General features: G+C 39.2%; 1 protein-coding gene across 3 annotated transcripts in view; it reads left to right on the top strand.

Moving 5' to 3' along the window:
- Positions 1-13,471, top strand: part of CRCP (CGRP receptor component) — a 63,847-nt gene that overhangs the window by 929 nt on the left and 49,447 nt on the right. For 2 of the 3 annotated variants that reach the window (XR_009703158.1, XM_061208205.1), the window contains exons 2-3: positions 7,632-7,668; positions 12,518-12,616. Coding sequence is in view for 2 of the 3 variants with exons in the window: in XM_061208205.1 (XP_061064188.1) it covers positions 7,632-7,668; positions 12,518-12,616 (136 nt within the window). In the remaining variant the exon portion in view is untranslated. The remainder of the gene's footprint in view (positions 1-7,631; positions 7,669-12,517; positions 12,617-13,471) is intronic. The other variant, XM_061208206.1, reaches the window with a different exon arrangement.

The following is a 13,471-nucleotide window of genomic DNA, read 5'->3' on the forward strand; positions in this document are numbered from 1 at the left end:
GGCTCGAACCCGTGTCCCCTGCATTGGCAGGCAGATTCTCAACCACTGCACCACCAGGGAAGCCCTGTAGCTACTCTTTATGTGGATTTTTGCACGGTTGACGTTAACTTGTAGGCATACTATATTGTGTTCTCTTTGCCACCGATTATTTAATATTGATACTTTCTTTTATGTTCTGTAGCGTCATGTTTAATGTCTACATGTACTATTTTTCAGACTTTTAAAAAAACACGGTATGTATATGTAACTGAAATGAAAGCTTCATGAGACAATGCTGTATGCAGTACACTCTGATAGTCTCTTTTATTAAAATAGGTTGTAGACCCACTAGATTGATTTTGCAATCCACTCATGGGGGTTAATCTGCAATTTGAAAAAACATGCATAATATTACTCTAGCCCAAGCCGTCATTATCAATTTTTCCCTCTTTATTAAGCATTTCCTGTCAGCATACAAACCAGCTTTAATTTATCTATCTTAAAAGAAAAATCCCTTGTCTTTCCCCACATCCATGTCCACCTGTTGCTCCCTCTCTGCTTCCTGTCACCAGAAAACTTCTTAGAAATGTTGTTTACCCCCTCATTCTCTCAATCATTCTTTTGGGCTTTCATCCTCACCAGTCTACAGAAATGGGTCTTATGTAGGTTACCTGAGCCTTCCATCTTGTCAAATTCAGAAGTTGATTTTCTGGCCTCAACTTCCTTGATCCCTTAGCAGCAATTGATACAGAAACTCTAGACACTCTCTTGGCTTTGTGACGTGCTCTCTTGGATTTCCTCCTACATCAAGGACTACTTCTCAGTCTTCTTTCATAGCCCCGCCTTCCCTCCTTGCTTGGCTTCTAAATGTTGAAGTATTTTAGGGCTCAGTCCTGGGACCCTTTCTCTCCACATTCCCTTGGTCATTTTACCCATCTGTATGCAAATGATTCCCCAGAATATATTTCTAGCCCTTTTCTCTTATCCATCCAGTTGCTTAAACCAGAAATATAGCCCTCTTTCCTCACTGCTAAATCCAGTCCATCAGCCAGTCCTGTCATCTCCACGTTCAGAATGTATTTTGAATGCAGCACCATCCCCACTGCTAATTTTCTAGTCCATCACCTCTGGTCCAGATTAAGCAATAGCCTTTGGTTTCCACTCTTGCCCCGCCCCCTCCATTCTGTTTTCCACACAGCAGCCAAAGTGAATTAAAATATTAATTGGATCAAATCACCCCCTGTGTAAAAACCCTTCATTGCTTTTCTATGTGCTTAGAGGATATCTGCATTCCTTAGTAGGACTACAAGACCCTATGTAACCTCACCCACTCACCAACCTTGTCTCTTGCCACTGTCCCCTCCCCCAAAGAGACACCCTTTCCACTGGCAGTCAAGTAATTTCGGTAACTCTCCAAGCCCTTACATTGCTGTTCCCTCTACCTGGTATACTTTTCCCCCTGTCCTGCCCACTTCTTATCTTTTTGACAGGTCAGGTTGAGTGTCCTTTTTCAATGTTGTTTTTCCTCTTTGGTAAATCCAAAATAAGTCCTGCTTTTTGGCTCTCATAGAACCTTGGTTTACTTTTCCCTTAAATAATTACAAGTTCTGATAATAGATGTATGTTTACATGTCTAGTGTATCGTCTCTCTCTTGAGAGTGTAAGTATCATGAAGGCAGGGACCAGTGTCTGTTCTCCTGGTGCTTAGCAGAGCACCTGGCACACAGTAGCCCTTTGGCAAACACAGTCGGCCTTCCGTATTTGCTGGTTTTATAGTCGTGGGTTTCACATCCACAGACACAGAGGGCTGACTGTACTTGTTGAGTGAAGTAATATAACAATACTTCATTAATTTAATAAATTAATAAAAATTAATATAAATTATTTAGCTAGTTTCCTGATTGCTGAGCATATAGATTTTCTGATTTTCCTAAGTGAAATGGTTTCAATCAAGAGTTTTTTCTCCTACATAGTAACCTGTCCACTTCTCCCAAGGAGTCAGTGACTAATCAAGAATTTTGTGGCTAGCAGTTTGTGGGAAAATGAGGTTTTCTGAGGTAGGCATGTGGTTTGGGGGTGGAGGGGCCCCTGGAATAAGATTGTCTGGAGGCCTAATTCTGTTTTTATTTTGGCCCCAGCATGCGGCATGTGGGATCTTAGTTCCCCGACCAGGGATCGAACCCGTGCCCCCTGCCTCGGAAGGGCGGAGGCCTAACTGCTGGACCGCCAGGGAAGTCCCTGGAGGCCTAATTCTAGTTCTTGCCTGGCCTCCAGCATGAGGTGTGACCTCTGGCAGTGTGGTCCTTAGGATCTTCAGGAGACCCCTAGGTCTCTGAGAGGGCAAACATATTGTACCTCTGTTAGGCATTCCTAGTACCTGCAGTGAGGAGGCATGGACGGAAAACTCCCCTGAGTTTCTACTACTTTTTTTTCTTCAATCACTGAGTAACTACCTACTGTGTGTATGATACATATAGGTAGATATACACTAGAAATTTTTTAAAGGTAAAGAATATTTATGCTTTATTTGGTTGAATGATAGACTTTAAAAATAAAAACTTTTGACCATCACATCAGATAAAAGGATACAAAATATTCATAGCAAAATTAAGTATTTGTATATTAAGGTATTTGCTGTTTGGCTAACTTTGTCTAATGCCTCGGGACTATTTATATGCCTGGAAAACTTTGTGTTCATCCTTTTATTCTTGAACTTAGTATACATAGTTACGGAAAATGGAGTTTCTTCCACATCATCTTTTTGAGATAGTGTCAGAATTTCCTTCTTTTTACAGCTGGAAATACTGAGGTTTAGAGAAGTTAGCTAATAGGTCCTACAGCAATTCAGTAACAGGACTGGAAAGAGGATAATTTGCTAGCTCCCAAGTGAAAGCTACAGTTTAAATTGTTCATTGACTTTGAAGGCTGCTCAGTTTTCTTGGACCAGAGTTTAGTTTTTCAGAACAGGACTTGAATCAGTAACATAGGTTAATAACATAGGAGAATTTGAGCAATTCTGTTTGTCATTGTGTTCGTAAGAGTTAACTGTGTGGCAGTTATTAGGCACTGTTTGCTTGGGGTTTTTGGTGCATGTATGAGCCTCTAAGGAAAGTCTGTCCGTAGATCATTTTGTTCTGTTTATTCAGAATTTGATTTTCCAAAGTAGTTGTTTGTGTCCATTAAATTGACTCAGCAAGTTAAGCAGATTTTACAGGTTAAATTTCAAATAGCACGTCAGCTTCAGTCAGCTAATTCATTACTTAAGGAAGTTAAGTGACTGCCTTCCTGTAAGTATAGATTCAGACAATCTTTAAAATTCACTTGGAATATTTGCTTTAAACATCTGTAAGTAAAATCAGTACCATTCTAAGTCCTACAGGAGAGTATGAAGTAAAAAAACATTGGAGGAGAATGTCCTCAATTACAAGTTATACTAATGTTTTGTTTTTTTTTTAACTTCATGGAATTCTTTAGTTTTACATCTCCATTTTTCTCAACTTTTTACCTTGAAAAATTTCAAACCCATGGAACAGTTGCAAAAAGAGCATCTCAAGTACCTTTATATCCTTTACCTGGGGTCACCATTTGTTAACATTTTTGATATATCTGCCTTCTCTTTGTTACACATGCCTGCATTCTCTCTCCACACACTCTTTACTGAACCATTTCAGAGTCGTAGATATGTCATTTTATCAGTCTTAAAAAGACATTCTCCTGTGTAACTGCAATACCATCATCACACCCAGGGAATCTAGTGCTGATATTACCACTATTATTAAAATGCAACCTATATTAAAATTTCTCCAATTGTCCTAATAATGTTTTAGCTGGATTATGTTAAAAAAATTGATTCAGGATCCAATCAAGAATCACACATTGCATTTAGTTGTCAAGGTTCTTTAATCTCCTTTACTCTGAGAACAGTTTCTTAGCCTCTTTTTGTGACATTGACGTCGTGACAAATGATAGTGATATTTGAAGAATCTAGGCCAGTTGATTTGAAGAAGGTTTCTCAGGTTGGGTTTGTCTGATTATATTCTCATAACTACATTTTTTGACAGGATTGCTATAAGGGATGTTTCCTTCTCAGTGCATCACATCATCATTATTGGTGCTGTTAAATTGGATAACTTGATTAAGTTGATGTCTGTCAAATCTCACCATATCCTGTTCTCAACAACCTGCCACTTCGTGGTGGTTACAGTAACTTCTTCAGGATAAAAACTGCCTTCAAAAAAAATTTCCCAATACACATAGTTCATTTAGGACTCAATGAAAGGCAGATACTACACTCATTGACATTTTACTGAATAAAGGAATGCTTAGCATATTTTGGCATTTACTCCATTAGTATTTAGCTGGGTAAAAAAATTATTTATCTTCCTAATAAAAGAGTCAATGAATAAATCAGCTTCTGCCCACCAGACTGCAAGACGCTGTACTTTTTAAACATCCATTGTTCTCCTGGCCCCAAAACACAGGTTCATGAAAATATACATGAAAGAGAGTTCCTTTCCTTCTTTGTATATTGGCTCTAGAAAAGGCAGAAGATGTCTTTGGATTCTTGCAATTAACAACATTGACTTGGGCAGTGGGGCAGTAATTTGGAAGAGACAAGGACAGATTTCCCAGGGCATGGAACAATCTACATGACAGAGGGGGGCTGTGATTTGGAAATGAAGTTGTCACCGTGGCACCTGGGATGGATCCACTGGCCTTGAGGAAAAATAACATTTGTAATTTTTCTCCACCCTGTTCCAGGAAGGGATGTTTTAGTTCCCCTGAATGTTAGGGCACGAAGGGAGTTGTAATTCAGTTTCAAGCAAAGATAGGAGGAAGCCTTGTGGGCTGACTTCCTGATTAAGTAGGCAAAGATGACATGTGGTTTGATTTGTCATTTTCAATTTTATTTGTTTATTTATTTATTTATGGCCTGTGTTGGGTCTTCATTGCTGTGCGCGGGCTTTCTGTAGTTGAGGCGAGCGGGGGCTACTCTTCATTGCGGTGCGTTAGCTTCTCCTTGCGGTGGCTTCTCTTGTTGCGGAGCACGGGCTCTAGGTGTGCAGGCTTCAGTAGTTGTGGCGCACGGGCTTAGTTGCTCTGCGGCATGTGGGATCCTCCTGGACCAGGGCTTGAACCTGTGTCCCCTGCATTGGCAGGCGGATTCTTAACCACTGTGCCACCAGGGAAGTCCTGTCATTTTCAGTTTTATATGAGCCATATCACATACTCTAATTATGCATTATCCTTCCTGTGTTAGGTTCCATCCATTTATTTATTTAAAATTTTTAATTAATTAATTTATTTCTGACTGTGTTGGGACTTCGTTGCTGCACGCAGGCTTTCTCTAATTGTGGCGAGTGGGGGCTACTCTATTGCAGTGCGTGGGCTTCTCATTGCTGTGGCTTCCCTTGTTGCGGAGCACGGGCTCTAGACGCACGGGCTTCAGTAGTTGTGGCACTCTGGCTCAGTAGTTGTGGCTCACCGGCCGTAGAATGCAGGCTCAGTAGTTGTGGTGCACAGGCTTAGTTGCTCCGGGCATGTGGGATCTTCCCAGACCAGGGCTTGAACCCGTGTCACCTGAATTGACAGGCGGATTCTTAACCATTGCGCCACCGGGGAAGTCCCCTAGGTTCCTTTTAAATATGGTATTCTTTGTGACCTGAGTTCCATTGTGGTCATTTGGGCAAAGCAGCACTTTTGTGAAATCCTGGCTATTTGTTGAATGACTAGTAGCTTTTGGTAAGCTTCATGTGCTAATTTGATTAAGTGCCGACATTACTGTGCTGATGACCTAAGGCCTAGGTTGAAGCCTGCGTTAACCACCTGCTTGTTTTGCTTTATTTATTGACTGGGGAAACCACCCATCTATTTGGCTCATGTTTTTGAAATTTTGTGTCCTCATTTTCATCATATAGCCCCATTCCTAGTTTAAGAACAAACAGTAATCTTTGTTGTACATTATGTCAAGTCCATACTCCTTCCTGAATTTTTAGGATTCTGCATTACTGGTTTCCATTTGTTCAATCCTGTTTTATTTTTCACAATCCCATAGTTGTTGTCCACTTCAGTTAGGCTTTCTACTGTGTGCCCTTGAGCAAGTTGTTAAATCTCTGAGCCTCAGTTTTCATCATCTATAAAGAAGGAATCATAATAGCTCCTACATCACAGGGTTTTTAATGAGAATTTAAGTGAGGTGATATCTTTTAACAGTAATAGCCTTCGTTTAGGAGAACCTAATAAGTACCAAGAACTGTGCTACACTTTTAAAGTTTGTTTTCCTTTCATCCTCAGAACGGCTTTATGAAGTAGGAAGAAGTGGTGGTTGTGGTGGTAGTAGCCCAGGCAGTAGTGATAATAGATGGTATTTATTGAGCACATACTGTGTTCCAGGTACTTTACGTGTTTCAACTCAGTCCTGTAACAATGTTACAAGGTTGGTACTACCGTTGCCGTTTTATAGATGAGGAAATTTAAGCATAGAGAGGTTAAATAACTTGCCCAAATTCACATAGCTAATGGATGGTGGAGCTGGGTTTAGAATCCAGGCTACATTTCTAGGTACTAGTTATCCGCATCTTTTGTTTTATATGGGGATGCTTAGCGGGGGTTAATTAACTCACTGAAACTCACATGCCTTATAAGTGGCAGAGCTGGAATATGAACCCAGATTTGTCTGATTTCAAAACTGTATTCTTTTAAAATTGAAGTATAGTTGATTTACAGTGTTTCAGGTATACAGCAAAGTGATTCAGCTATACATACATATATTATGTATATATGCATTCTTTTTCAGGTTCTTTTCCATTATAGATTATTACAAGATATTGACTGTAGTTCCCTGTGCTGTACACTATACAGGTCAAAACTGTATTCTTTATTATACTGTACTGCCTCCAGACTGTTAAAAACAATAAGTGCTTTCTGCTGTGATATTGTAGAATGGATCAGTTGTAATTTAATACACGTCACATTGCTGTGCTCATTCATACATGAAAGGTGACATTTTGCCTTGATTGACCGTTGCCACTACTCAACACCTGAACTCTACTTGTTGAGTTGATAGAAAAGATGAACACCTTGGGAGTTTTGTGGGTATCTGGCAGGATTCCAGATGTTGCTGGAATTTCCAGTAGTGATGTTAGTGTTAAGGATCCCATTTCTGGTGATTCAGCAGGAGGACTTGGCTGCCCAAAATGTCAATAGCTGATGGAAGGCAGATGGTACTGTAGAGAGGACGTGGCTGTGGGATGAGGCGGCACTCTGTTTCTCCAGTTAATTCTAGCACCCTCTGTTTATTGACATCCCCCTACTCCTGTGGTTTTGCCCCCGTGTTCTTCCTGTAACTAACTTCCCCTAGATATCTGACTTCTCAACTTCTGCCTACTTGGACCAGGGATAAGTATAGTATTTTAATCACCTACTTGGTGATGGATGTGTGATATACTGTGGCTGTTAAATGGAGAATTTGCTCTGAATTTGTCCATCGCCAGCTAAACGAGTAAGACTTAGGACGTTTCTCAATTTTAGGTTGTAATCCCCAAGTTTCTGAACTGTGCTACTGAATCTTGACAGAGGGATTATTTTGTAGATACTTAATTCCCACAAAGGGATGTGAGCCCAGACTGATGATAATTTACTTTATTTTGCAGGAAGGATGCCAGCGCTGCGCTGCTCAGTAACTATGAGGTAAATAGCTTTGGACTATCGTGTTTTCCTCTCTGATCGTTTGCCCTTTGCTTCTGAAGATTGTTCAGTTAGTTTTGGTTAGAAATGACTGAATTCATTTGGATTTGCCACTTTAAAATAGGAGAGATGGCACCATCTGGTGGACCTTGGAATAGTCTTAGCTTGGTAAATTATATACAGTAATTCAGGGAAGCTGGGAAGCCTTTAGTTTACTGTAGGCAACCTTCTCCAAATCCCAAAGATTTTAGATCTTCATTTGGGATGCCTTTCTGTGATGGAAGCATCAGTTTTGGAACTGTTTCTGTTTGCAGAAGTTTTCCATTAAAATACTTAACGTCTTTTCCTAATTACCACTCTTTAGCTGTAAAATGCTTTTATAAGTTATTATTTTGATTCTCATAATAGTCTCATAAGTATTAACACGTTCATTTTGGAGGTGAGAGTTTAGTGACTCACCATTACGAATAATTTAGTAGGAAGTAACAGATTTGGAATTTGGGGGCTTGAGGATTGGGTTGCTGGGGAAAGAAAGGAAAGAAGTTGGTGAGAGGGGAGATAGAACATTATTTTTGCCTACTTTCTATTTTGCCTGGGTGTTGTTTGGTACTAGCAAAACTATCTGATAAGTTAACTCCAGGTATAGAAAAAAAATTCATATATTCACTGTCCATTTTTCTTATGCCAGAGTCTAAACTCAGGAAGACTTATAGGAGATTTGAGTCTCCATTTTGTGGTATATGTAGAAGGTAGTAGATTTAACACAGTGGGCCATATTCTTTTCTTCCTAAAGGTTCATCTTAAATGGTTGCTGCTCATAATAGGAAAGAAATGGTTGTTGGTCAAGCCGTTGGCTTTTAGGAACCTCCTTCTCCAGTTTAGACTCTGGACAAGGTGTGTAGTGTTTTATCCATTGGGGAAACATTGCATTAATTGGGTCTTATGCCCCTATTTCTGAAAGGAATGACAGGCAGGGGAGGGGTTGTGTTGTATCTAGTCGTTACTGTGTTTATGATCCTATGCTTCTCTCAATTCTCTGGTATAATCTCTAAAACAGGAGAGAGATTTCCTCCCCTGACCCTTCTTAGCACTAATACACATGTGTTTCTACCTTGTGGGGAAAATTTACTTCTAAAGTTGTATAGCACTTTTTCTTTCTTTCTTTTTTTTTTTTTGTAAACTACTTTTATCGCTTGCTTCATAATTTTTCTTTTCCAGAAATAAAATAGATTTTCATGTTAGAGAAGCAAGATCTTTTAAAATATATATATATTTATTTTAGGAAAATTTTTTAAAATTCAGGTACAGTCAGCATATATTTTATTAGTTTCAAGCATACAACATAATGTTTCGATATTTGTATATATTGCAAAATGATTACCACAATAAGTCTACTTAACATCACTCACCATACATAGTTACATAATTCTTTTTTTCTTGTGTTGAGAACTTCTTAAGATTTACTCTTTTAGCAACTTTCAAATATGCAATACAGTATTATTAACTGGAGTTGCCATGCTGTACATTATATCCCCATGACTTACTTAGTTTATAACTGGAAGTTTGTAACTTCTGACCACAACTGGAAGTTTGTAACTTCTGACCACCTTCATCCATTTTGCTTACTCCCCCCACTGTCTCTGGCAACCATCTGTTCTCTGTATCTATGAGCTTGGTTTCTGGTTTCGGTTTTGTTTTTGTTTTTGTTTTAATTTTTGGCCATGCTGCGTGTCATGCGGGATCTTAGTTCCCTGACCAGGGATCGAACCCACGCCCCCTACAGTGGAAGCATGGAGTCTTAACCACTGGACTGCCAGGGAAGTCGCTTTTTTTTTTTTCTTTTCTTTTTTAGATTCCACGTGTAAGTGATACCATACAGTATTTGTCTTTCTCTGACTTCTTTCACTTAGCATAATGCCCTCAAGTTCCATTCATGTTGTCACAGATGGCAAGATTTCATTCTTTTTTATGGCTGAATAATATTCCTTTGTATATATATGCCACATTTTCTTTATCCATTCATCTGTAAATGGACACTTTAGTTTATTTCCTTACCTTGGCTATTGTAAATAATGCTGCAGTGAACATGGGGGTGAATATATCCTTTCAAATTACTGTTTTTGTTTTCTTTGGATAGTTACCCAGAAGTGGAATGGCTGAATCATATGGTAGTTCTATTTTAAATTTTTTGATGATCCTTCATACTGTTTTCCATAGTGGCTGCACCAGTTAACATTCCCAGCTATAGTACACAATGGTTTCCTTTTCTCCACATCCTCGTCAATATTTATTTCTTGACTTTTTAATAATAGCCATTTAATAGGTGTGAGGTGGTAATCTCATTGTGGTTTTGATTTGCATTTCCCTGATGATTAGTGATGTTGAGCATCTTTTCATGTACCTACTGGCCATCTGTATGTATTCTTTGGAAAAATGCCCATTTTTAAATTGGATTGTTTGTTTTGCTCTGGAGTTGTATGAATTTATATATTTTGGATATTAACCCCTTATCAGCTACATGATTTGCAGATATTTTCTCCCATTCAGTAGGTTGCATTTTGTTGATGATTTTCTTTGCTGCACAGCAGCTTTTTAGTTTGATGTAGTCCCACTTGTTTATTTTTGCCTTTGTTGCCTTAGCTTTTGGTGTTAAATCCAAAAAGTCATTGCCAAGACCATTGTCAAGGAGCTTACTGCCTATGTTTTTTTCTAGGAGTTTTATGGTTTCAGGTCTTACATCATCAAATCTTTAATCCATTTTGAGTTAATTTTTGTGTATGGTGTATATAGTGGTCTAGTTTCATTCTTTTGCATGTGGCTGTCCAGTTTTCCCAACACCATTTATTGAGGAGACTGTCCTTTCCCATTGTGTATTCTTGGCTCCTTTATCATAAATTAATTGACCATATATGTGTGGATTTATATCTGGGCTCTCTATTCTATTCCGTTGATCTCTGCATCTGTTTTAGGCCAATACCATACTGTTTTGATTACTATAGCTTTGTAATGTAGTTTGAAACCAGGGCGTGTGGTGCCTCCAACTTTGTTCTTCTTTCTCAAGATTGCTTTGACTCTTCTGGATCTTTTGTGATTCCATACAAATTTTACGATTGTTCTATTTCTGTGAAATATGCAGCTGGAATTTTGATAAGAATTGCATTGAATCTGTAGTTTGCTTTGGGTAGTATGGACATTTTAGCAATATTAATTCTTCCAATGCGTGAACATTTATTTGTGTCTTCTTCAGTTTCTTTCATCAGTGTCTTATAGTTTCCACTGTACAGGTCTTTTGCCTCCTTGGTTAAATTTATTCCTAACCTTATCTTTTTTGTTGCAATTATAATAAATAGGATTGTTTTCTTAATTTCTCTTTTAATAGTTTGTTATTAGTGTATAGAAACATAACAGATTCCTTTATGTTGATTTTGTATCCTGCAACTTTACTGAATTCATTTATTCTAACAGTTTTTTGGTGGAGTCTTCAGGGGTTTCTATAAGTAATACCATGTCATCTGCATATAGTGACAGTTTTACTTTTTTCTTTCCCATTTGGATGGCTAAATTTTATTCCTTTTCTTGCCTAATTGCCCTGGCTAGGACTTCCAATACTATGTTGAATAAAAGAGGCAAGAGTGGGCACCATTGTCTTATTCCTGATCTTAGAGAAGCTTTTACCTTTTCACTGTGGAGTATGATGTTAGCTCTGGGCTTATCATGTATGGCCTTTATTATGTTGAGGTATGTTTCCTCTGTACCCACTTTGTTTAGAGTTTTGATCATAGATGTTGAATTTTGTCAAATGCTTTTTCTGCATCTATTGAGATGATCATATTATAGGAAAATTTACTTTCAAATACTCAGAATATTATTTTTGAGATCCGAGGAGATCAGTTATATGGTGTGTATTGGTAGGAAACACTTGAAATAGTTTATGTAAGCAAATGAATTTGCACTATTTGACTTAGATAAAAGAGCATTTTTATTTTATTTTATTTTTTTAAAATTTATTTTAATTAATTAATTAATTTATTTATTTGGGCTGCGTTGGGTCTTTGTTGCTGTGCGTGGGCTTTCTCTAGTTGTGGCGAGTGAGAGCTACTCTTTGTTGCGGTGTGCTGGCTTCTCATTGTGGTAGCTTCTCTTGTTGCAGAGCACGGACTCTAGGCACACGGGCTTCAGTAGCTGTGGCACGTGGGCTCAGTAGCTGTGGCTTGTGGGCTTTAGAGCACAGGCTCAGTAGTTGTGGCATACAGGCTTAGTTGCTCCGTGGCATATGGGATCTTCCCAGACCAGGGCTCGAACCTGTGTCCCCTGCATTGGCAGGCGGATTCATTTTTTTTTTTTTTTTAATTTTATTTATTTATTTATGGCTGTGTTGGGTCTTCGTTTCTGTGCGAGGGCTTTCTCCAGTTGCGGCAAGCGGGGGCCACTCTTCATCGTGGTGCGCGGGCCTCTCACTATCACGGCCTCTCTTGTTGCAGAGCACAGGCTCCAGACACGCAGGCTCAGTTAATTGTGGCTCACGGGCCTAGTTGCTCCGCGGCATGTGGGATCTTCCCAGACCAGGGCTTGAACCCGTGTCCCCTGCATTGGCAGGCAGACTCTCAACCACTGCGCCACCAGGGAAGCCCACGGCAGGCGGATTCTTAACCACTGTGCCACCCGGGAAACCCAAGAGCATTTTTAAAAAGTCACATGCTTCTCGGACTTCTTTGCTCTAATGCATGAGTTTGGGGGAGGGTTTATGAGAAGAAAAGAGATATTATTCTCTTTATCCTTTAAAATCATTGACCTTGGAATAGATACCTTTCTCAAATTTATTTACGGAAATCTTTTGTATATCTCTTCCTAGGTGTTCCAGTTACTAACTGATATGAAAGAGCAGCGTAAAGAAAGTGGAAAGAATAAACACAGTTCTGGGCAACAGAACTTGAATACTATCACGTATGAAGTAAGCCTAGGTTTTTGGAAGGTCTACCCAAACTACCATTGAAGGGGGTTGGTTTATCTTGCTGATGACTGGCCGCCGAATCCTGACTACCTATTATCTGATTTGAGTAGGTTTACTGTAACCCAGTTTTTATCCTGTTTATAGAAGTGGAAAGAGTTTGGCCAATTGCAAGTATTAACCAATTGCAAAGTCAGAGGAGGGAATAATTAAAAGTCTGCCATCACTTCTAATACCAATTGCAAGTCGGGAAGCCCTACGACCACCCTCAGGTTCAATAATTCACTGGAAGTACTCACGGAACTTGCTAAAAGCTATTATATTCACCAGTACAGGTTATTACAAGGAAAAGATACAGATTAAATTTGGCCAAGGGAAGAAGCAAATGGGGCAGGTGCCAGGAGAAATACCAAATGCAGAGCTTCCATTGTTCTCTAATGTGGAGTCAGAGCACATTTCTCTTGAAATCACTGTGTGTTAATACACACAGAATATTGCCAACCAAGGAAGCTTGGCCAGGCTTTGGTGTCCAGGGTTTTTATTGGGGCTCCATTACCTAGGCATGATTGAATGATTGATTGCCTGTGTAGTTCATGTCAGCATCCAGGTCTACTGATACTGCATGACCCAAAGCCCCTACTCTAAGTCACATTGTTAAGACCATCCAGTAGGACATATGGCCCCAAGACAAAGATACTCCTATTAGATATAATGTTCCAGGAGTATGGAGATTACCTCCCAGAAGCTGAGGGCAAAGTCCAGACTCTCTGTTTTAGCAAAGCCAAATTCTTTATTACAGGGAAAGTGATACTTTTTATGGTAGAAAACTTAGAAAGTACAGAAAAGCATAAAGAAGGC

The sequence above is a fragment of the Eubalaena glacialis genome, chromosome 13, assembly GCF_028564815.1.
Source record: "Eubalaena glacialis isolate mEubGla1 chromosome 13, mEubGla1.1.hap2.+ XY, whole genome shotgun sequence".
Classification (NCBI taxonomy): Eukaryota; Metazoa; Chordata; class Mammalia; order Artiodactyla; family Balaenidae; genus Eubalaena; species Eubalaena glacialis.